General features: G+C 38.5%; 1 protein-coding gene across 3 annotated transcripts in view; it reads left to right on the top strand.

Moving 5' to 3' along the window:
• The window catches only part of LOC126188973 (bromodomain adjacent to zinc finger domain protein 1A), a 129,961-nt gene extending 110,182 nt beyond the window's left edge, over positions 1–19,779 (top strand). For 2 of the 3 annotated variants that reach the window (XM_049930747.1, XM_049930745.1), the window contains 3 exons: positions 6,160–6,332; positions 6,879–7,042; positions 19,481–19,778. In XM_049930747.1, the coding sequence (XP_049786704.1) occupies positions 6,160–6,332; positions 6,879–7,042; positions 19,481–19,592 (449 nt within the window). In that variant the 3' untranslated portion in view covers positions 19,593–19,778. Of the gene's footprint in view, positions 1–6,159; positions 6,333–6,878; positions 7,043–19,480 lie in introns of all 3 variants that reach the window. The other variant, XM_049930746.1, reaches the window with a different exon arrangement.
• Positions 19,780–26,075: the final 6,296 nt, after the last annotated feature.

Here is a 26,075-nt window from a genome sequence, read left to right as displayed (position 1 = left end):
ATTTAAGATGATGACCACCCTGGATTCCCTAGCACATTAATTACTGACAATAGTGTCGAAGGAGCAAAGAAAATGTTTGGATTTGGAAAATCGCAGAATCACCACCAGAGAGGTTGCTGAAGATGTTGACATATGCTTTGGCCCATACCAAGTAATTTTTTCAGATGTTTTGAGCATTAAACAAGTAGTGGTAAAGTTTGTTCCAAACTTGTTGAATTTTAACAAAAAATGACATTGCATAGACATTGCTTAGAAATTGCTGAATGAAGAGACAACTATCCAGAACATTGAGAGGAAGTTCATAATAGGTTACAAAATATGGATATATGGGTATGACATCAAAATGAAGGCCCAAACGTCCCAATGGAAACCACCTGGAGAGCCAAGACCTGAAAAACTCAACAAGTTCGCTCACATGTGAAGGTTCTTCTCACTGTTTTCTTAAATTACGGTGGGATACTGCATCATGAATTCCAGCCTTATGGACACACAGTCAGTAATGAATACTGTTAAGAAGTTATGTGCCATTTGCATGAAGCAGTCCAAAGAAAATCCTTGCAGCAAAACCGCTTGTGGAAATTGCAGCCGAATAATGCTCCCTCTCACATCTCCATACTTGTTCGTGATTTTTTGGCAAAAACAAATCAGTTATGTTGCCTCAGCCACCATGTTCGCCAGACATGGCCCCCTTTTATTTGTTTCAATTTTTGAGGCTGAAGAGAACCATTAAAGGACGTTGTTTTGCCACCGTTGATGATGAGATAAAAGTAGAAACACTGAAGGAGCTGAATACCATAACAAGAAGAGAGTTCCACAAGTACTTTGAAGATAGGAAAAAGCATTGACCCGGGTGTGTTATGTCAAAGGGGGATTACGTAGAAGGGGACAAAGTAGATGTTGGTGAGTAAATAAAGATTCTTTAAGAAAAACAAAAATTCCCGTTACTTTTTGATCTCACCTTGTATTTGTAGGCTGTCATTGGCATTTATCACAACTCACCAGTTCAGTTGGCATTTTTCCACACGTATCCAATGGTGGTGACGCAGGATCTGTGATAATCTCTGCATGCTGTGATGTATAATGAATAGAGAAACACACACATGAGGCAGTGCTATGTTCACATAGTTCCCCCCCCCCCCCCCCCCTTCCCGCATTGAATTGATGCATGATTTGTTGACAGGGATCCGTTTCATTACTACATTGTTTCCCACAGCATTTGACTTTTTTATATCTGTCTTTTCTCAATCAAAATACATATTTCTTGTACACAATGGTATGTGTAAATCCTAGTGTCTGCATGACATAAGAAATGTCTCAGGTGTTGGGTAACCAAAATCTGATTGTGATGAAGTGCACTGAAATTGCACATATTAATCATGACGCACTTGACTTGCCGGTACAAGGTCGGAAAACATTATCATTATGTGGTACACCAAACTATTCAGTTTATGATTATAATAAGCTCTCTCTCTCTCTCTCTCTCTCTCTCTCTCTCACACACACACACACACACACACACACACACACACACACACACACACATGTAATTACTCTGAATGGACTTTGTTGTTAAATACATTTGTGCATAAAAATAAAATTTGTTTTTGAGAAATTGTGTTTCCATGTCCTTAAACACAGTTGTTCAGCCCCCATCCTGCCCCTCCAAAAATCAGATTACAAATAAATTGATGTATGAACTACGCACTAATTGAAGAAAAAAGTATTATACACCACTCTCAAACTGTGTCTATTGTTTAACTGGTTCCAATGTGAGCACCGGAGCTATATTACATAGCTGAGAGGAACAGTAATTTAAATTGCGGTAAAACATCCTGGTTTTTCGGTATAGATTCCTGTCTTGCTATTTGCCCAAACACAGTCCACACACTCAGGACTTGGAGCGTTAACTGTTTCTATTTTCTTCATGTAAGATGGGTGTCACCATGTTTTGGTCTGTCTGTGTGTGTGTGTGTGGGGGGGGGGGGGGGGGTGGACAACATAGTAATAAGCATACCTTGCGTAGAGAAAAAAAAAGAAAGATTTGAAAGCAAATAAATCACTGGGCCCAAATGACATCTCAGTTTGATTTTTCGAGAATCTCTCATCTGGTATAAAGTCCCAACGAATGGAAAAAACTGAAATATATAAGAAAGGTAAAAGAATGGACTTGCGACATTACAGACCAATATCCCTAACTACTGTTTGCTATACAATCCTTGAACGTATTCTCAGTTCGAATATAATAAACTTTCTTGAGACTGAGAAGCTTATGTCTATGAATCAGCATGTTTTTAGAAAGTGTCTTTTGTACGAAACTCAGCATTCCCTTTTCTCACACGATATACTGAGAAGTATAGATGAGGGGCAACAGGCAGATTCCATATTTGTAGATTTCTGGAAAGCATTTGATACGGTGGACCATTTCAAGCTGTTACTGAAGGTACGAGAATATGAAATAAGTTCACAGATATGTGAGTGACTTGAGTACTTCGTAAATAATAGAACCCAGGATGTTGTCCTCGACGGCAAGTGTTCATCAGAGACAAGGGTATCATCAAGAGTGCTCCAGGGAAGTGTGATAGGACTGCTGCTGTTCTCTATATACATAAGTGATTTGTTGGACAGGGTGTGCAGCAATCACCGTTTGTTTGCTGATGATTCCGTGGTGCACGGTAAGGTGTCGAAGTTGAGTGATAAAAGAAGACTTAAATAAAATTTCCAGTTGGTGTGATGAATGGCAGCTAGCCCTATATGTGGAAAAATGTAAGTTAATGTGGATAAGTAGGAAGATCAAACCTGTAATATTCGGATACAGTATTACTAGTGTTCTGCTTGACAAAGCCAAGTCGTTTAAATATAAAGCGATATGAGGTGGAACGAGTGTGTGAGAACTGTGGTAGGCAAGGCAAATGGTCAACTTTGGTTTATTGGGACAGTTTTGGGAAAGAGTGGTTCACCTGTAGAGGAGACCTCATATAGGATGCTGGTGCGACATATTCTTGAGTACTGCTTGAGTGTTTGGGATCCATACAAGGTTGAATTGAAGGAAGACATCAAACCAATTCAGAGCCGGGCTGCTAGATTTGTTACAGCTAGATCCAAACAACACATGTTACGGAGATGCTTCAGGTTTCTCAAATGGGAATCCCTGGTGGGAAGGAAACGTTATTTTTGAGAAACACTATTGAGAAAATTTCTTCTCCACCCCTCCGGTATGCTTCTTCCATACCTTCTCTACATGTGGTTGCAGTTTATCTCGGATGTTGTTGCAGTTGAGCCTCAGTGCCCTGAGATGACTGGCCATTTATGTATGAGTTGTACATACACAAATATCTCTCTTTTGTTTTGGTTTGTTTGTCTGATGAAGGATGTAGTCTGATAGCTTATAATAGCTATCCTCTTTGTAATATCATTGTTATTCCATCCCAAATTTCACATTGTTCATTTTACTTATTATTTTGTCACTTCAATAGATATTAAGCCTGCTTCATAGCATGTCCAAGATAGTCTACCATACTGACAGTAGTGAATTCCTTAGAATTTCTGAACTGCGGACTATTTAAAGTTGTGTCCATTATGTGCCATTATTGTCAATCAATATTTGTAGCATTGAGGCTCAATTGTGGGAAGTAATTGTGCTGCCTGTAATGTGGACTCGAAGTGCTAACTGTCGAGTGGATTTACAGGTTTCACTAATACGATGCATATGTGTGTTCCACTCTTCAGTTGGTCAGTTGTGATATAACGTCTGTTGACTTTGTTTCATCCTTAACCTTATGTAAGGAGCAAATGCCAACTTCAATCCTTTCTCATTTGTTGCTTATATTTTCTACAATATTCTTTTGCCTTATATCCCTCTTGTTTGTCATTGCTTTATGCCAGTTTTCATCACCCTATTGGCATGGCAGCTGGGGGGGGGGGGGGTGGGGGGAGACAGCAGTTGCAAAAGTCAGTGCAGAACTGACTGTCACATTCGTGAACCCATTCAGCATCAAAACAATTCCAATTACCTGGGAATTGCAGGTGATCTGGAAGAAAAGTGGCAGAAGCACGGTGACTTGGGCAGCCATATCATGATATTCCATGGGCCCCTCATAGTTCCTCTGCAAGGTTACCTTACAGCCAAAGATTATGTTACCCTTTTCACTAATGAAGTCCATCGATGGTAGAATGTTTGTTGCCCAGTAGTTGTGCTGTGTTCAAAGAGGACAGGGCCCCTGTTCATACGGTTGTCACAGGCTAGGACAGGTTTTGTGAGCACAAGGATGAATTGTCGCATCTCCACTGGTTACCTCAGTCACCTGATCTCAATATTATTGTGCCTTTGTGGTCTACTTTGGAGAGAAGGGTGTATGATCACTATCCATCTCCATCATTGTTGCTTGAACTTGCAAATATTTTGCAGGAAGAATGGTATGAGATCCCCTTGAAGACCATACAGGACTTCCATCTGTCCGTTCAGAGATGATTGGATGCTGTTTTGAATGCCAGTGGGTTTCCTATACTTTATTAGGGCATGGTAATGTGCTGTGTTTTTGGTGTTTCCATTTTTTTCCACCCTTTATTCTCTCCCTCTCGTGCAATTCTTTGTTATGTCTCTTCTGTTTGTTCAGTTTTTCCGTGTAGTATTAATTAATTCATGTACAAGTTGAAATATATAATTGTGTAAGCACAGCTGGGACAACAGCACTACAAAGTACTGAACTTCTCTTGTCGAATGATCTGAAATACCTCCCCTGTATTTAAACTCGTAGATTTTGTTTTAATTGCTGTTCATTTTGTGGTACCAGATATATTTCATTTGAAAACAGGAACAGGAGAGTATTGCTAATACGATGGTGAGATCTTTTCCAAAATTTTAAGTTTTTAACACCAATTATTTATGCATTAATTTTGCCGTTTGCCGAGATATGTTCATGGGCACGCAAGACAGCCAGCCATATATTCCAGTTGCTGGTTTCCATTTCCTTTGTGATTCACTTCCATCTTCTGAGGGTACTTTTCATGGTTCCTTGACATTGTCACTCTGTCTCAGATTTCTATTATCACCTTTCGTGTGGCGGGTTAAACTCTTTTGATGCCTACAGCATAATCTTTTTTTATCATTTTCATCATTATTTCTTCTTTGATGAGTCATGGGCTGCCAGCAGCATCCACAGCAAGTCAGAGTACTTCATAAAATTCACACTCAGTGATGAAATATTGCTCTAGTATATCATTCTGATTATTTTTTATCTTTTATGTTACGACATAGGAATATTTAGTGGTTCAAGAGAAATTGTCTTGCTAGTAAACTGTTGAATTTATGTTTTGTCGTATTTATTTCTGCTGCTTCAGGTATATCTTCAACCAACTCATTACTGCAAATGTGTATCATTCTTTCTGGTAAGAGATGGGTGATGGAGAGTGTTAATTGTATGTTCTCATACTGGGATTGTACGTGTATGTATAAAACATCACCCACAGCCGGTCATCCTGATTTAGGTTTTCCATGATTTCCCTAAATCGCTTCAGACAAATGCCGAGATAGTTCTTTTGAAAGGGCATGGCCAACTTCCTTCTTCCCCATGCTTCCCTAATCCCATGGGCCCACTGACCTCGCCGTTTGGTTACCTCCGCGCTCTCTCTCTCTCTCTCTCTCTCTCTCTCTCTCTCTCTCTCTCTCTCTCTCTCTCTCTCTCTCCCCCCCCTCTCTCCCCCCCTCTCTCTCTCTCTCCCTCCCCCCTCCCCCTCTCCCTCCCCCCTCCCCCTATCCCTCCCCCCTCCCTCTTCCCACCCACCACCACGCACACAGTTATAGACATTAAGGCTTGTTATGTAAATTGTGGAATTGCTTAAAACTTAAGTAATGCCATGAAATGTGAAAGTCGTCCGTGCTGATAATGCATGTTGCATGTGTGTTGTTACAGCTTTTTCTTTTATTACATATGTTACTACTTAGAGTAATTTGGTGTCATTGTATTCTAAACATTCTGCTGCACATATCTTTGATACAGTAGTAATAATTCAATTTTGTCTTAAGATTGTGGTAGCTATATTGAGTTTCTCCAGGATTGGAAATAAATTATTCAGTTAATAAATAGTGTTGAACATAGTGTTATTTTTGGCATACAAATGTTGAGAATTGAAATAATAAGTGATTATCTTGAATTTTGACAGATGAAGACAGTACACACAGCGAAGACACATTACCCTCGCGTCGGAGTGGCAGACATTCCCTTAAAGCTAATCCAGACCTGCCGCTCAATTATCCTGTATTGGACAAGTTAATAAAGAACATGATAAATCATAAAGAAGCATGGCCATTCAGATTGCCAGTCAGCAAAACAGAGGTAGGTTCATATCTTGGTGATATTATAAAACATTACTGTGGTGTAGGATAGGTTATGAGACGAGTTACTCAAAAAGGTTTTATTTTGTTTATAATTGTAGCTGCTTTAATAACACTTTTACATCTTTTTGTTGGATGAAACCAGGAATATTGTTTACATGCATAGTAACTATTTATGTCAGTTTGCTTTTTTTGGTTGGTTGTTATAATTAGAAGGAATGCATTGGGGTGATGAGTGCTCGGTGTACTTCAGGCATGTATATTAAGATATGTCATGGCATCCTTTCTCTAACTGTTCTCCAGACTGTCTTCAGTATTGATATCTGTCCTACTGCTTTGCAGCATTTCTTTAAAAACAGTAAGTAAAATATATTTCAAGAATAGCACAGAATATTGAGATTTCTTTTGAGAGGCTTACTAAGTCATCTAATATGATGGGCAAATACACTGCACACCAATAACAAGAAATTATATTACTTAAATTGTCCAAACTACTTAACATGTAATACATATACTAGCTTGCTTATTTATTTATTTGTTTATGCAGGTTCCTGATTATCACACCATAATTAAGAAACCTATGGATTTAGGCTTGATAAAGCAGAATCTTGAAAATATGGTGTATAAAAATGATAGAGAGTTCATAAAAGATGTTCTTTTAGTTTTTGAAAACTGTGAAATGTACAATCAGGTAGATGCTCCAGAGTACAAGTAAGTATAAATTATTTTGTAATGGTAGTATAAATAAGTATTCATTATAAATAATTATATAAGCAGGTAAAGCTCAATTTCTTTATTACTACAGTTTGTATCTACTGATAATATAATATCTGAACATGTCATTTAATATTTGTTTGTTCAGCTCATTTCACATTTGTTTATTTTTTGTAGATCAGTCTTTGTTTTTATTATGAATAATTAATGACAACCAGTTAATGTAATTAGAGAAGTTTCCCAGTTGTCTATAACAGCTTAGTGTGTCACTGCTAGTTATGGATACAAGAAAAGGAAACTCACTTGAGCACATCAGCTGGGAGTGACACTGATATCTGAGGTGTCCAAGTGTCAGATTGCCATTAGTGCTCTTTTCAATAAGAGTAAAAGTGAGGCAGTGGCTCATGTAAAGTATTGAGGTCTGTGATGTAGCAAGACATTTCTGGGATAGACAACTGATTGCATAGTTGTTATTTTCCAACAATGAGAGATTTTCAGAGGCAGTCAGGTCATGGTACCATGAGCATAAGTCTTGCTCTCAGCCTGTCACAGTATCTACCATGAGGCAACTTGAATACACATTATGTCAGACAGTGGGAAGATGCAAAGTGTCAACCTAAACAGACTGCGCTGTCGTAGTGAACTTAGCAGCTACAATGTAGGTGCATAGTATTTCTCTGAGTGGCAGTGTAGTGCAGTAGAGCCCCTACACATTGGAAAGAGGGATGTTGGAAATCAGGGTGCACTGAAATGGAGCAGTGTTCTGTTCTCTGAAAGTTGTGATTTATACCTGCGCCAGCGGAACATTGCACTTGATGGTTTGCATTATTTCAACTTAGGTTGGCTGTACTGCAGTAGCGATGTTGCAACAGCAGCCTCTACACGCAGAGCAGATGATACAGTTTTCTGCTCCATCTTGTAAATGTATGCTATTGAGTAATAACTGTATATATAAGAAATTGATTTTGACTTGCTATCCCCTTGACAGAAAATAAAAAACTACATAATAATGAAACTCTCACTTTTGATAAAGGAGCAAAGAAATATGGGGAACAAGCATGTGATTATGACCAATATCTTAAAAGCAATATGATACATAGTTTACAAAACAAGTAATTACTAAGATTGTAACTTCTTGCTCTACATTTTATAACGACAGTGATTCAATAAATAACCGATATTTGTAGCTCTCACTCATAGTCTTATGGTGACATTACAGCCAGCTCCTCATCGTCACTGTAGTCGAATCAGTGCCAAAACTGTCTTCATGGTTGTCATCACAAACACAAAGCGAAAGAATGTCTTTTGCTCACAATTTTGTGCAAGAATATGCTTCGAGCCATAACAATATGCGCCTTCCCTAACAGGACTTTGCATTCATCTAGCGCTTTGTAACGGAAATCAACACTTCTCAGCCAGCTGCAGTGGCAGAGCGGTTCGAGGCACTTCAATCTCTAACCGCGCGATTGCTACAGTCGCAGGTTCGAATCCTGCCTCAGGCATGGATGTGTGTGATGTCCTTAGGTTTAAGTAGTTCTAAGTTCTAGGGGACTCATGACCTCAGATATTAAGTCCCATAGTGCTCAGAGCCAATACTTTTCAGCTCAGTTTTTAATGACTTTTTCCCACCCCTGAAAGTTCACTTTCTTTTAATGACACTATTAACTTTACTACTGTAGGATGCTCTTTCCTGCTATAGTAAGCATAAATATGCCTTTGGATTGTACCAGTCTTGAAAGGATGTAAGTCAGTGACAGGGTGACTCCCGGAGTCACCTCGGAATCATTACGACGCATGTCTGCATCTTTCATTTTATTCAATAACACTCCATTGTTACTACTGTTCCTGCACTAATGCCAAGAGTTTACAGTGTGCATTCCACAACTTTATCAGCAGGAACTGAAGGCTCTCCATGAATGCTTTTGCATTGTTTCTCCTGCTCATAAGACTTGAGAGTTCTCTGTAGTAACTTCAGTGCGTCGCTGCCTAGCAGCAAGCCTTGACATAAAGGATTGTCACCAGGCGAATGACGTTTCTTCGGTTTTCAGAATTTTCTAAACCACAGCGAAACAAAGCACAGTTCAGTTCAAGTGTTACGCAGAAACGATGCACAATGTACGTTATGTTCATACCAAACAAAGCCGGCAGCACAGGAGCTTTGACATCGTGACTGGCAGCGATTACTGTGCCTAGAGTTTTGCACTTCTCGTTCTTCACTTGTTAACCTATACACCGCCAACTTGAAACACATACGTAAAGTGTAAAGTTGCAGTGGCCTTAAAACCAGTATGTTGAGATCTGTATAATAGGATACACATCTCTCTCACATACATGTGTGCAAAACTCTCATGACCAACCTTACCAATTTCTGCCACTTTTCTCATCTTAAATGGTTCGTAGAGGGTTCAAAGCACAAGCAATGAGATCTTACAACCTTTTCTTGTAGCATAGTGATTATTTTTGCTAATGCTAAGTAAAAATATTTGTTGATGTGAGGCTGTGTTGATGGATAATGTGCCTCAAGAGCAGGGTAAAGGATGAATAACATAGTTGCCATTGTGCTTGCCAGCAATGAATTCTGCATAGTATATTTTGCTTTTGTCAGGAAGATGTCCAGTTTATTTGACCTAAGTTAAGTGTGATTTTTTAGAGCTGGAGATTTCCCATTTTGAGGAGCACTAAAATAGCCTTAAGCAATCTTGTCTCATTGAATCCTTGGAAGGCAAATGTGAATTAATGTTGGCTGTTCAAGTGCCGCACATCATATTAGAGGGGGCAGTAATTTTTGTTGTTTTTTCTATTTCTGAAATGTGCCACTGCTACAACCATTGTTTTCTCAGGTGTTACGTAATAGACACAAGTGTCAAAAAACTTCTGAAAGTATACTTCCTAAGTAAGTAATAATTAAAAGCTTACATGTACGTGAAGTGTGATATATGATTTGATTTCCAAAATGTTTTGACTAATAATGGGATGGAGAAATGTCAGCTTTGATTAGCTATGTTCATTTATATCATCAGTAAGCTGAATCAGAGCAAAGAAATAAAATTTAATAAATCAGGTCCCATGTTTCAGCAAAATTGTTTCAATATTTAGTAGGATGTTATACTAGGCTCTGTGGTCTCCCTGGTCACAAATGAAGAAACTAAATTTGCTTGCATGTGAGTTATTCTCAAACTCTGACTGTTACATCTTGTTATTCATCATTATTATTCATAGTCATTATTTTATTGGTCTTCCCCTTGCCCTTCTGTTCTTTCACCTATCTTCAAAAAACGTGCTTTTGCTGTTAAGATTCATTTACACTTCATTGCCCTAGCACTAGAGTTAATCGCTATGTTCACAACTTATAATGACAGCTTCTTCATTACTGATGTCATCAAGTGTGGCCTTGTACTATATTTCCTCTAGTTACATATTAACATCCACCACCACCACCACCACCACCACCACCACCACCACCTTCTCAGTCTACGAGAGTGTGTATTTCTTGTTTCTTATCTTTTATGTGAAATGAACACAGTATTCCAAATATCAGATTTCTTTTGGTATGCTTCTTTAGTATCTTCAACCCACATCATCATCATCACATTCATCATCTGCAAATGCAATGGCAGTTTATTTGTGCTGAGTCACTGTTATATTTTATTTATTTATTTTTTATTTGATACATTGTTATGATAAAAGAGGTAGAAAAGGTATGAGACATTGACCTTACACACATACAAGAGATACACTGATGAGCCAAAACATTATGACCGTTTGCTTATTAGCTTGTTGCTGTGTAACACAGTACATCACAGATTCTGTGTATCATCAATTCTACAGGTCGTTGGTAGGTTTGTGGAGCTGTGTGGCACCAGGTACGTACGCATAAGTCATGAAATTCCCATAAATAACAGGCCGCTGGGTTGAGCACTTTTACACTGTAGTGGCGCTTGATAGTGATACAGATGGGAATCATCGGATTTAGATCAGGTGAATTTTGAGGCCAAGACATCAATGTGATTTCACCATCACACTCCTCGGACCACTGTAGCAAGATTTTAGCTTAGAGACACAGACAGTTATACTGCTAATAGATGACATTGTTATCAGGAAGGACATAAAGCATTAAGGGATGCAGATGCTGTGCAGCTGACCTGATGTCTGCGATTACTACCACAGATCCTATGCAAGCATGGGAGACTGTCTATCATAGCATAATACTGCTCCCACCAGCCTGATTCTGCACCGAAGTGTACATTTTGAACAGCTGTTCGCCTGGATAATTGCAGTTGTGGAGACGCCCATCGACCTGGTGTAGCAATGTGATTAATCCGACAAGGCGACACGATTCCAGTGATATACGGTTCAGTCTTGATCCTAAGCCCACATCATAATTGATGATGATGTTGGGCCAACATGTGGACACACAGGGGTCGTCTGCTCTAGAGCCCCTTTTTCATCAGTGTGTGCTAAATGGTGTGCTCTGTAACACATGCACCAGTAATGTGTTTTTTCGGCAGAAGGGCCACAGATTGCCATCTATCCTACTTTACAGAGCAGGCGAGTCTGCAAACTCCAAGTTGTGTAAAGAGTTGCAGACATCCAAACACTTGGCACGTAATGGTAGTTTCACCGCCGTTCTACCACATTCCGTAGATGCTCACGACAATACTATGTGAACATTCGACCAACTTCGACATTTTCAAGGTACTCATTCACAGGCTCTCCATAATAATAATCTGCCCTTTGGCAGAGTCATTTATCTCACTGGATTTCTCCATTTTCAGTGTATATCTTTGTTAGGGCCGTATCTAGTTGGCTTACATACTTTTTTGCGTCATGTGACCACTACACCACCAGGAGGCATTCGACATTGCAGTGAGCAAAGGTCATAATGTTTTGGCTAATCAGTGTATGTTGTTCTGAACAATCAGAAAAATATAAATAACTTTAAGTGCAGCAGTATGTAAAAGGCATGTAACACCAAAATGTACACCTTTTAACTGAAAATAGATGACCAATATTAGTTGTAACAGTATTATGAAAAAGGATACTTGCTACTGAACAGATAGCGAAGATACTGAGTCAAAGGTAGACACAAAAAAAGACTGTCAGAAAATGAACTTTCAGTCAACAAGGGTGTAAGGAGGGGGCTGGGGCAGGCAGGGATACCAGGGTAGGGGTGGGGGACAGTAAAATGCTGCTTCATTCCATCCTGTGTTTTCCGTTGATGAATATGAATTGTTCAGATATAAGCTCATGCTAGACTCATTTCAAAGTTCAACTTTTTTACATCAACTTGGCAAAATAAAAGTTGTGATTACAAAAGATTTATAACACTCAAATGTAATGATTGACTGATATTTTATTGGTCCAGTTATATCATAAAGCACAAAGTGTATAATTGATATTGGACTAGTCAAAGAAAAGTTGAAGTAATATGTAGTCTTAGCAAATAGTAGCAAACTAAGGTTAGGTACACATTCTTACAATTTAATTTTCAAGTAACTTTTTGTTACATATTCAGAAATTCTTTCATAGTATAGAAACAGTGTTCTATTAAAATTGCCTTTAGCTCAGTTTTAAATTTTAGATACATCATGGTTTTTATTTCCTCTTGTATCTTATTGTGTAGTTTACACCCATTTTATATATGCTCCTCCAATATGCTGTAGTTCTGTGATGTTTTTGGCGAATATTCGATTTCCACCTGGTACAATAGTTGCGTACATTTCTTATTTTGTAGTAGTTTGCCTTTTCAAGAGGTAGTCTGTAGTGAACAAGATAGTTTGATAAACGAACAAGCTTGGAATATTCAGAACACCAAGGTCAGTAAAATGACATTTACAGGATTCCATCCTTTTAAGGCCCCTAATTATTCTTGGTGCACTTTTTGCATTTCTGTAAACCTTTGAGCTGTGTGCTGAACGTACCCAGAAAATGATCTCATTATCGAAGCAGTGAGTGGAACTGTGCATAAAGTTCCTGCGGTACCGTTGTTTTGCTTATTGTAAATTAATATTCTTACACTATATCACAAGGATGAGAGTTTCATAGACAAGTTGTGTGTGTGTCCCACTTTGTTTTGCTAAACCCACAAACCCAAAAATTTATGAAACCTTTTCTAGGGGATAATTTTTTTAATTGTGCTTGAATAGATATTGGGTCAGACGGAGGAAATAAACAAAAGTTGACGCACACAGTTTTTTCAGTATTTATAGTGAGTTTATCGTGAAACACTTAGAAAATCTTTTCATAGAACTTTCTGCTGTTGACTGCAATGTTCTGGGATGGATCCAGTAACCAATATGCTGGTGTCCTTGAAAAATAAAATAGCTTTTTGAAAGCTCGTATATTCAGCAAAGTCATGTTCAAACATAACCAACTATGTGCCACACCTCTCAATCCTCATTTTTCTGATTTTTGCAAGCAGATGTTTTGGTCTAAGACATTGAAGGCTTTTGGCAGGGTAGAAAAATGCCTGCAGCTAATTTATATCGACAAAGAGATTTTAAAGTACAGCCTAAAAATTCAAAAATTGCTGTCTGTGTCGATTTAGACTTTCTAAAACCATGTTAATGTACAATAAGAGGTGAATATTTATTTATGAAACCTACAAGCCTGTCATAAAAGAATTTTTGAGTAGGAACTTAGTTGTGCCATGAGTCAGTAGCTTGATATTTGATCAAAAAAACCTTTTTTAGCAGTGGCGAAACTTTTGCTATTTTGAAAATATGTGGAAAGGCATTAGATTCTAGAAAAAAATTGAAAATTTTGCCAACAGTTTTGCTATGCGGTGAACACATGCTTTTGATTTGAAATCGGGTACTTCATGAAGACAACTTGATATTTTATTGCTTGCTGATTTAATTTTAAATCTGTTTCTCTCACAGGAAATTTGTATGCCTTTAGTTACCCAGTGCATATTGTTTTTAGGTTTTACTGTTTTTATTTCTTTTGGAAATGCTACGTCAAAATAATGAAGAAATATATTATAAACACTTATGTAAATGTTATCAACATTGTCCTGAATGGAGACGCTGTACCAATTTTCCTTAGCCAGTAAGAAATTAAAAGTTCTAACGTGTCTTCAGAAAAAGTTCTTTTCTCAGCTACATGTTTGCCTCATGATCAGTATAAACCATGCTCAATATTCCACTCGTGCATTTATAACTTGTGTCTGAGATGAAGATTTGGTTGATGATGGACATTCTGTTAATCTTGATGGGAACTGTATTGTGGGTATTATATTGAATGTGTTGGTCAGATTTATCAAGGCATCTGTGGTACTACTGTCTTAGGAAGAATTGATATTGAAATCATGACAAAGCACTATTTTCATATTTAATACACTGATCCCATTCAGCAGAACCTCTAGTTTGCTTATGAAGACTGGTAGATTTCCACTTGGTCCTCTATATTTGTTAATAATTATGAAATTAATGGAAAGTTTGAAGTTTTTTTTCAATTGGGTCAATATAACTTATAACTTTTTACTGACATCACAGAAATTTATTTGCTCTTTCACAAAGATAGCAGAGCCACCATGTTTGGAGAATTCTCGGCTAAAATGACTGGCTGCATGTCCTAAGATTGAGGTTAATTTTATTTTGTCATGTTGTAGCTAATGTTCAATAATGCAAAATTACGTTCACATGTTGTTTACATTGGAATAGTGCTTCCAACATGGTAATTTTATTCGTGAGTGACTGTACGTTACAGTGTAATACTGCAAAATCTGGGTATTTATAAACTCTTTTTTTAGTGGGAGCAGGCAGTTTCTAGTTCTTCATCTAATGGCATTTCTAATAAAAAACTTGCCGTAATAAATTTTTGGTGTCCTCCTAACTGCTGGAGTGTGTACAAGTTTCGCTTTGTGCAACTCTGTCCTCTTCAGTTTGAACCGTCTCATAATTTGCATTTGACTGATGACTTGATTTTTTGGTTCTGGCCTATTCAGTTTAAACCACCTGGTAATTTGCATTTGGCTGGTGACATTTTTGGTTTTGTTTAAAACATCTTGTACTTTCCGTTTGTTTGTCACTTGTCCTTTTCTCTTCCCTCTTCCTCGAAATTAGACTACATATTCTTTCAGCTAGTGTTTTCTTTCCTGGTGCATTTAAATGAAGTCCTTGGACTGTACAGAACCTTTGCTCCAAGCTGCTTATGTCTACCTTGTCGACACCCTTAAAATAAATAGTACACAGTTCCGTGATACACATATTTGCAACACTGGAGTGACGTTCTCCATAGTCTTGTAACATTTTACAGACACAATATCAGAAGTAACACCAATCAAGTTTTATTCTGCTTCCACATGAAGTAATTCAGAATAACACTAAATGAAGTTTAGAATGGTACAAACCATAACTGTAGAACACATCAGTATACAGTCTCATAGATAAACATACAATAAGTAAGTAAACATGTGTGAGGCCAAGGGCCCGACGTGCCGGGCTTATATTGAGCTGTTGTGTATACACCACAGTGATTGTTGCACCCTCTGTTCAGGCTGCAAGGCAATGTCTCTAGGCTGGCTGTGGAGGCACTTGTATCATGCTCTCACAGTATAGTGTTACAATACACAGTAAGAGGCAGAATAACAGTTATGTAGTTGTTAATGTCTGAACAGATATCCTTTCAGAAGTTTTCTTTCTGTATTACATTACACCATGCATGAAAAGTATGGTTTCAATAATTTTAACTGGATAAATAGTCTCATAATAATATAATATTAAGTATGAAAATAGTTATAATAATGAAATTACTTACATGCACTTGTAACATCCACACACAATAATCAACAGACATTAATTTTCACCGCCTCTGAAGTGAAATTGAGAGTGGAGACTTTGAATAACTACACTATTGTGACTAGTAGGCAAGGTGAAGGGCACCTGCCTCTACTTTCCAACCATATGATGAAGAGTCATCTGTTAGTGATGGTCCACCCCCTTAGCTGCATGGTCAGCGCATCTGATTGCTGTGCAGCAGGCCCAGGTTCGATTCCCATCTGGGCCAGAGATTTTCTAAGCTCGGGACTGGGTGTTGTATTTTGTCTTCATCATTTCGTGGTCATTGACATGCAAGTCTCCCAATGTGGCTTTACCTGAGACAGTTTTGCATCTCAGCTGCCAAACTTCCCCAGGTGGAGCACCTGACCATCAATGCCACATGATCATTTTGTCAGTGAGTGGTGCGATGAACTGTATAATGGAAGGGGTCAAAAACGGGGTCAGAATGACTACAAGAGCTTGAAACTGACAGTAGTCTGCTTAGCTTTCAGAGTTGTTAGCAAGATTTTGTTAATATTTGCACTGCGCAGGCACAAAACAGATCATTTAAATTAAAATCTTAAGTTCCTAAGGTGGGCTTCCTGTTCTCTTGTGGAAAAACAAGAGTTTATAACTAACCTCAAACCCAGAAGAGTTAAATCAGTAGGAAAGTTGATAGAACTGAACATCTCCGAGAGAGAAGCCTTCACATCTAGAACTGACATTGAAGTGACATACCAGATGACTAGGCTAGTGTTTATAACAAATTGTCTGTATTGCTTTACATGTATCTGTGGCACTTCAGTGCAGACATTCAAACATAGGTTCTGTATCTAGCTAATAACTCACATTGAGTAGAATATGTCTGAATGAGCAGCTGGAAGCCAAGGAAATAGCGATATTAAAAAAGATCATGGGCCCGATAAGAGAAAATGTTGAGCACAAAATATGTAATGACAATGCAGTGTGTTTAATTTGTTGTGCAATATACAGCAGCTGATGCTGAACCATAGTCATAGTTTATCAAGTTCATTCTTGATACAGCCAAGAATGTTAGCTTGTGGGAAATGTGAGTCATAATTGGAAAAAGGGTTATTATGCTGTATTAACACACAACATGAATGATTCCAAGTAGATGGACCAAGCATATACATAATTTTTGCTATTTTATACTAATCTCTCATACAAAAAATAAAGTGCCCCTTGTTCACTCCTACATCTACATCTACATCTGTAAACCACTGTCAAATTCATGGCAGAGGGTACATCCCATTGTATCAGTTACTAAGGTTTTTTCAGGTCCTAAGAATTATTGTATAAATGCCTTTGTGTGTGCTATAATTAATCTAATTTTGCCTTCGTATTCTGTATGTGAGTGATATATAGGGGGTTTGTAGTGTAGACCTAGAATCAACATTTAAGGTCAGTTTTTGAAACTTTGTAAATAGGCTTTCCCAGGATAGTTTACATCTATTTTCTAGAGACTACCCATTCATCCTGTGACACACTCCCTTGGGTCAGACAAACTTGTGACTGTTTGTGCTGCTCTTCTCTGTAGGCATTTTAATATCCCCTGCTACTCCTATTTGGGAAGGGTCCCACACACTTGAGCGGTATTCTAGAATGGGTCACACAAATGCTTTGTAAGCAGTCTCCTTTGTAGACTGATTGCATTTTCCCAGTATTCTATCAATTAACCGAAGTCTGCTAGTTGCTTTACCCAAAACTGAGTGTGCGATACCATTTCACGTCCCTGCAAACTGTTACACCTAGTTATTTGTAGGAATTGGTAGATTCCAACTGTGACTCATTGATATTATAGTCATAGGATTTGATCAAACAGAATCCTCCAGAAGTTAGGACTATGACTGAGGACCTCCACAACCTTTTAAAGAAGAAACCTGTGACAGCGGCATTTCCAAGAAATGTCAGACTTAAAAACTAGCAAGACATGGGCTGAAGCAGCGAAAAAGAGGCTTGTGGACAATGAATGTGAAAATATTGGGTGTCAGTTGAAGCTCAAGAAATAAGTGTTTACAGTTAGCTAAAACAAAAGAAGAATAATGTGCTCCACCACTACTACTACTACTACTACTACTACAATAAATCCAGTCCTTGTAACATTTTCCAAATTCATCTCTCTTAATATAATGCCATCTGGTGGTGGTGGTACGAGGTGTGATCAGAAAGTAACAGGAATTTTTGTTTTTGTTATAGAATCTTTATTCATAATCATTAACTTCGTTACCTCAGATATAATACATTTGTGCCAGTGCTTTTTCAGATCTTGGAAGCACTTCTGGAACTCACTTTTCATTATGGTGTTCAGCTCCTTCAACGATTCTGTTTTTATCTCATTGGTGATGGCAAAACTATGTCTTTTAATCGTTCTCTTAAGCCTCAGGAATAGAAAGAAGTAGCAGGAGCCCATGTGCAGCAAATACCATGGCTGAGGCAAAATAACAATTTTGTTTTCTTGCCAAAAAATCAGTAACAAGTATGGGTCATATTCTTCAGATTCCAACAAGCAAACGGCACATAACTTCCAGGTAGTTTTCTTTATTGACGAGACAACCGTAAGGCAGGAACTCCTGGTGCAGTACCCCATTGTACTTGAAGAAAACAGTGAGATGGACGTTCACATATTATCTGACTTGTCAAATTTTTTTTCAGTTTTGGCTCTTCAGGCATTTAACCATTGAGGTGTCATATCCATATACCCATGTTTTGTCACCTGTTATATTATTCTTTTAGCAGTTCTGGATTGGGTCGACTGAGTGATGTCTACATGACGTCATTTTTGTCTGAAATTTAACAATTTCAGAATAAACTTTGCTGCTGCATGTTTCATGGCCAAAACATCCCAAAAAAAATTGCGTGGTATGAGGCAAAGGATATGCCAACATCATCAGTAACTTCTCTGATGGTGATTCAGTGTTTTATGTTGTTTCAACACTTTTATTTCTTGAGCTTCAACATTGTTATCTGTAATGGATGGGGGCCTCCAGGGCGGTCTTAGTCTTCAACATCTTTTCGACCCTCTTTGAAATGTTATTTCCATTCGTAAACTGTTGTCTTACTCATAGTAGATTTGCCAAAAGCCACAGTCAACATTTTGATTGAGGTGCTGCACTTTATTCCATTTTTGAAGCAAATTCTTTCATTCATCTTTTTATAAAGTAAAATTGCTGAACACTCAAAAAACAGGTATAACCTTTTTGGTTGAAACAATAAAGTAAATATTCAAAACAGCTGAAAGTGCAAACATACATCAGAAACATGTACCAACAAGATAAAGAAAGCTTTGAAAATCAGTTGTATATAGCCTGCGAAATTAAAAAATTCCCTTTGCCTTTTGGTGTCACCTTATATTGCTGATTAAATGCTTGACAAGAGTTTAGAAAGAATCAAATTTAGAGGAAGCATAAATTGATGTAGAACAAAGCAAGAAAGCAGAGAAAAGTCAGTTTTGATGAGAACATCACGCATACAGTTACCCCTTAGCTGTGAAACCTTCTAAGAAATTAAAACTGTGTGCCCTACTAGGACTCTAACCTAAATCTTTGCATGCAGGGGTAGGGTATGCTGTTTCCATGACCAAACATTCATCCTGTCTAGTTTCAGAACTGTGGAATTTGCATAGAAATTTATTTTATTTACTTTTGTTTTTCAGGGCAGGACTTCGGTTGAACCAGTATTTTGAAAAACAGTGTGAAGAATTTGGTCTTCAGGTGAAAGAGGATGAAATCCAGCCTAGGACCAAAAGACCTAGATTAAGTTTTTAGGAATATTTATTTATTAACAGAAGTTGATCTTATATGTACATTGTACCTTTTTTTAAAAAAACAAACTATAGTAGAGGACTCTTAAGAGCTATGCACAGAACCTTTTGTAAAACGTATACAAGGTGTAAAAAATTATTCAATAAAATGCTCTAAATCATGTTCACAGTTACAGATGAATAAATTGTTAGAATTTATTTGTAGATACAGATAAAAACTCCACTTTTCTGTTTTTATATTGAGGATTTATTGGCATTTGGTTGTTTCAAGGAAAAAGTGTTGTGATGAAGAAAGGAATTCAAGATACTGGAGACAATACTAAATAAAACTTTGATGATAGTGCAGACACTGTAACATGTTAGTTGGTTGCGTACATAACACATTCTAGAACTTAGACACCACGAGTGGGATCACATTTAGGAGCTGTAGGCCTCTAGGCTGAATCTGTAGCGCAAACATTACCACAGGAAATTTTGTGGTAATTAACCCATACAAATAACTTTATAGAGGTATTTTTGAATGAAAAGCCCTTAACACACCATTTAAGGTTTACTTCGATACAGGGTGGTGTTACGAAATGTGGGCAATCTGCAGGAAACCATCCCCAATAGGGTAAGGAGCAAAAAAGGTCTTACGTACATGTGGCTGGAAACACTTTCCGAAGAAGATACACCCACTTAAAAGTGGAATTGAAAGATCTCTGGCAGTGACACCGGTATCAGCACCAGGCAGGTGGCCTTCTAGCATGGAATAAGCCAGACGGCCATGTGGAACATTCTCTACAAGTGCGACTATCGCTTAACAACTCATGTAGGCCATATTACCAATGGACTTACCTCTGTGCTGACAGTTTTGTCACTGGATTTCTGTCATCCGTCCCCGTTGGTGTCTGGCAATGAACCACAAGCACATAATCGGCATCAGTGTCCGGACGGGGATTATTTGTGACTGCTTTGTGGCACCAGTCATCCTTCCTTAACATCTCGCACCCAAGAAGTACCTGCACTTCCTGTGGGTAACCCTACCTCCCCTGCTAAAAAACAGGCCTTTGGTAGCAGGAACGGCATTGTGATTACTAGACTATGTTGCTCCAGCTCTCACTGCCCTTTATGAGTGTGGTACTAATAATAGTACAGGCAGAATATTTCCACTTGCCTGGTGTGGTCTCGTGTGCTTTCAATCATTGAAACTTACAATCTTGAAGACCTTTTGTCTGCACCTTCGAGAGGGTGTACTTCCCGTCGAATTCATTTCTAGCCATATATCCACACGATCTGTTTTGCTCAAATAAATTCTCAGAGATTGTACCATATAGCAACATCACCATTATCGTCGTCATTAGTTATGATCCCATTTCATCTTGAGTAATTGAATCTTCCACTAGACATCTTGTTATGAACCCCTCCTCCCCTTTTTTTCTAGTTATTTATGTAATCTTCCAGCAAGTGGAAAGGGATTCAGAGTTGTGCTATTACCTTTAGTGCAACATGCCCGTAAAAAGTGACCTGTATAAAGCCTAAAGTAACAGAAAATAATAGATGGGATGTCATTACAGAGGCACTCGCTATGTCAATAATGGATAGAAATGATTATCAGAGCCATTGTAAAAGTAAACAGCAGTGTGTGGCATTTACTGTGTCTCAGTAACATTATCACCAATGAGAATTGTGCGAGCACCCCTGTTTGTAAACCCTGTATATAAGTAACATCACCTTGACAAGAATTAACCCTTGTGCGACTGTGGGCATGTATATCAGGTGTGCTGTGGTGTTTCCCAGCAATTGTGGAGCATATAAGTGTGCCGCTTGGATTGTCCTACAGTGCTGTCAACATCTGAATTGTTCTGAGCAGCTGACCTCTCACTTTTGTGAGATAAGATACTGCCACATCTCGATGAATAAAAAAGTTTTGTGTTTTTATCATGCAACATATGTGCTTCATTGCATGCTGCCATCTGCAAAAAAATCATTTCAGTATGTTGAATTGTTTATAAGATAAGACAATTTTTATGACCGCACGATTTGCGATGTGCAAGTGCGTGAATGGATACATTGCGAGCAACCATCCTTAGAGTTAAACTTCAATAACGGGAGAACGAAATGAGATATTCTTATGCTCTCAGCCTTAAATGAAATTTTGATATCTTGGCTGCATTTCATTCACTGTAGTGTATGAAATAAAATCAACCATATCCAGAGTTTACGCAATGTGTTTTTACCTCAGCAAAATCTTTAAAATTTCATGCAGTGTTTTACTTAATTAGGTGCAGCACAGCAACTGTGACATATAACGAAAAGAAATTCAGTCCCTTACGAAGCAAGGATATCATACTGTAAGATGTGCAAATTTTTTTTTTTTTTTTTTTTCTTGAAAATGGATGATAAGTATTTCAAAACAGCCAGCAAGTTCACATGGACGGAACTCAGCGTGTTGCACCTGACCATCCATTGGCTATGAAACCTAATAACTTGTGAATGAAATGAGATATCATTCTGCTCTCAATTATAAATAAAGTTTCAATATCTTAAATATGTTTCATTCACTGCACTGCAGTGTATGTCATAAAATCAAGCATGCACGAAGTTTATGCAGTGAGTTTTTATCTCTGCGAGCTCTGTAAAATTTCGTGCACTGTTTTACTTAACTTGATGCAGCACAGAAGTATGATGGATAACAGAAAGAAATTCAATTCTTTACCTAGTGAAGATATCACACTGTAAGATATGCAAAAGTCAGATTTTTTAATAGTTTTCGAAAAGTCAGACGATAAGTTATTTCACATTGGCCAGAACGCTGTCTCTCAGCATAGGCATCAGCATTTGGTGGGCAGTAGAGCCATAACAAAAGTCGCCTCAGAACGGAATGCAAAGCGCACATGTGTAGCAGCGAAAGGGTCAAAGCCCAAAGTTCAGTAGGTAGTCAGTAATGCTCCACAAAGCAACATGTACACAGAGTAATATAACAAGTCTGGTCAAAATGACGAACACTTAATACTATAAAATGCTAATTGTTGGGCCATGTGGAACAGTCAAATGTTGGTTTGCTTTTTTTTCCTATTGCGCATATCCTCACTAACAACACACAAAGTAAATGCAGTAGGTGTAACATTCTTTAAAATGAGTGGCAACTGTATAATTGAAACAATCAACATTTCAGCTTTAATCACACTTGGATTGATAACAACATAACCAGAAAATGCCAACTCATGTGACAACATGGGAAATGTGTGTTACCTGTGTCATTGTCATTAAGCAGCTTTAATCTCAGATTTGTGCCAATAAAATCTTGAGGATATGTAATCTGTGTAGCACTTTTATGTAAGCTAATAAGCACTGGCTTGTAGTCCATACTTTGGGGTATTTGAGTCTGGTAATTAGTTGCTTAAGTAAACAATAATTATTGGAGTTCTCTGATGGTATTGCTTCAATACACATAATGTTGTGCTGGACAATAATACACTCACTGGTACAATGGTGGTTCATTGGTTTGTTACAAGAGTAGATTGAGTGGAAAAATAACATGTAAAATATTAGTTCATTTTGTTACATTACAGATATAAACGTTTACTTAACTTGATACAATCCATCCGAGTATTTACAACTCCAATAAAGTATCACATGAATGTAATAGAAAGAAACATTCCACATGGTAAAAATATTTATAAAAAATAAAGATGCTGTGACTTACCAAACGAGAAAGTGCTGGTCTGGTAGATAGACACAATAAAAACACACACACAAATTTCAAGCTTTTGCAACCCAATGTTGCTTCATCAAGAAAGAGGGAAAGACTAAAGGATGTGGGTTTTAAGGGAGAGGGTAAGGAGTCATTCCAATCCCGGGAGCGGAAAGACTTACCTTAGGGGGGAAAAAAGGACAGCTATACACTTGCGCACACACCCACACACATCCATCCGCACATATACAGACACAGGCAGACATGTGTAAAGGCAAAGAGGTTGGGCAGAGATGTCAGTCGAGGCAGAAGTACAGAGGCAAAGATGTTGTTGAATGACAAGTGATGTACGAGGGGTGGCAACTTGAAATTAGCAGTGGTTGAGGCCTGGTGGGTAACGGGAAGAGAGAATATATTGGAGGGCAAGTTCCCATCTCCGGAGTTCTGATAGGTTGATGTCAGTGGGAAGTATCCAGATAACCCGGACGGTGTAACACTGTGCCAAGATGTGCTGGCCATGCACCAAGGCATGTTTAGCCACAGGGTGATCCTCATTACCACCAAACACTGTCTGCCTGTGTCCGTTCATGCGAATGGACAGTTTGTTGCTGGTCATTCCCACATAGAAGGCTCCACAGTGTAGGCAGGTCAGTTGGTAAATCACGTGGGTGCTTTCACACTTGGCTCTACCTTTGATCGTGTACTCCTTCCGGGTTACAGGACTGGAGTAGATGGTGGTGGGAGGGTGCATGGGACAGGTTTTGCACCGGCAGCGGTTACAAGGGTAGGAGCCAGAGGGTAGGGAAGGTGCTGTGGGGATTTCATAAGGATGAACCAAGAGGTTATGAAGGTTAGGTGGACGGCAGAAAGACACTCTTGATGGAGTGGGGAGAATTTCATGAAGGATGGATCTCATTTCAGGGCAGGATTTGAGGAAGTCGTATCCCTGCTGGAGAGCCACATTCAGAGTCTGATCCAGTCCCGGAAAGTATCCTGTCACAAGTGGGGCACTTTTGGGGTTCTTCTGTGGGAGGTTCTGGATTTGAGGGGATGAGGAAGTGGCTCTGGTTATTTGCTTCTGTACCAGGTCGGGAGGGTAGTTGCGGAATGCGAAAGCTGTTTTCAGATTATTGGTGTAATGGTTTAGGGGTTCAGGACTAGAACAGATCCGTTTGCCATGAAGACCTAAGCGCGTGTGTGTACCTGTCCTTTTTTCCCCCTAAGGTAAGTCTTTCCGCTCCCGGGATTGGAATGACTCCTTACCCTCTCCCTTAAAACCCACATCCTTTTGTCTTACCCTCTCCTTCCCACTTTCCTGATGAAGCAACCTTGGGTTGCGAAAGCTTGAAATTTGTGTGTGTTTGTGTGCTTTTTATTGTGTCTATCTACCAGCACTTTCTCGGTTGATAAGTCACAGCACCTTTGTTTTTTATATATAAAGTATCACATGATGCAGACAAGTTCACAAGACTCTTCACTTTAAGTATAACTGGCATAATAATCACCTTAGTTCTGCATAACACATGGAACACACTGGCATCCTATCTAAGACAATGATGCCATCGTGATTGGCGATTACAAACTGGACTGAGCACTCTTTGCTTAGCCGTAATTGGACCGTCGATTGCAGTAGTGTAGCAAAAGTCTGGGAGACGTGGCTATGCGGGCATTTCTCATTGGTGTGGCGTGCAGCGACTATACTCTTCTGTGATTTCCTTGCAAGGTGCCATCGAGATCTATTGAATCTCTGCCCATAAAAATTATGTAGGAAGAAGAAGAAAACGAGTTGAGAGTGAGCTCTCGGCTGTTATCTACCCATCAATACAAACTGAGGCACACTTGCGGTGGCACCTCTTTCTTTGGACAAAACGACAGATAGTAAAAATAACTTTCTTTTGATCACACAGGAAAATATTTGGTACTTAGGACATCCGCAACTGAGAGGCATGATAATTTATTTGGAAAGATCCACTTTAGTTGTACTAAGTATTTATTCAGAACATATTGTGGTTGGCAATCCTACCATCCAGCTGCACAGAGGTAGACAGTTTCTCTGGAGCTCACACTGACTGGTGTGACAGCATGTTACATGTTATCAAATACAATAATTGCAGGCACCTGAAGATGGGATTTTAAAATCCTGCAACCGGTCGTGTTTTGAACAAATAATTGGTACAAATGAAGTGGATCTCTCTAAATTAATTCAAACAGAGGAAAACCTGATACAGGTCTGTATTAGTGCAAGATCATTACAACAATGGATCTCCACTTCTCATGAACAACATTTACTTCACAATTCTTTAATTAAGTTTTAAGAGGTCTGTGTCATTAACTGTAACTATAACAATATATATTTGTGGATCAATGATACATAAAATAAAGGAAAGGCAACCACAAGTCTATAGCTGACTGCCACGAAACACACAATAGAAATAGTACTTCACTAGCTCTTTCTGCTGTCGAAGTACACACATTTACACACAGGCATCCAAATGCACATGATGTTAGCGACAGCCAGACTCAAGTAGCTGTCGAAATATATCACTTATGTCAAATGGTCGCACATCACATAATTCATTTCACAAATGGCTAAATATCTAATTCCTGTGAGGTTCTAATGGCTAATTTCTTGAGGTGTGGTTCAGAAACTCTTTATGATCTCCTGTTGACATTCTGTGTACCACAAACGATATTTATAAATCCACATAGTTCGCAACCATGCTTTCAGCTTTAATCCGTACTAAGACGTACATCCTTTCTGCATGAACCCTGGACCTTGCCGTTGTTGGGGAGGCTTGCGTGCCTCAACGA

The sequence above is a fragment of the Schistocerca cancellata genome, chromosome 5, assembly GCF_023864275.1.
Source record: "Schistocerca cancellata isolate TAMUIC-IGC-003103 chromosome 5, iqSchCanc2.1, whole genome shotgun sequence".
Taxonomy (NCBI): domain Eukaryota; kingdom Metazoa; phylum Arthropoda; class Insecta; order Orthoptera; family Acrididae; genus Schistocerca; species Schistocerca cancellata.
Note: the sequence above shows the minus strand (reverse complement) of the source record. Positions and strands in the feature narration are given on the sequence as shown.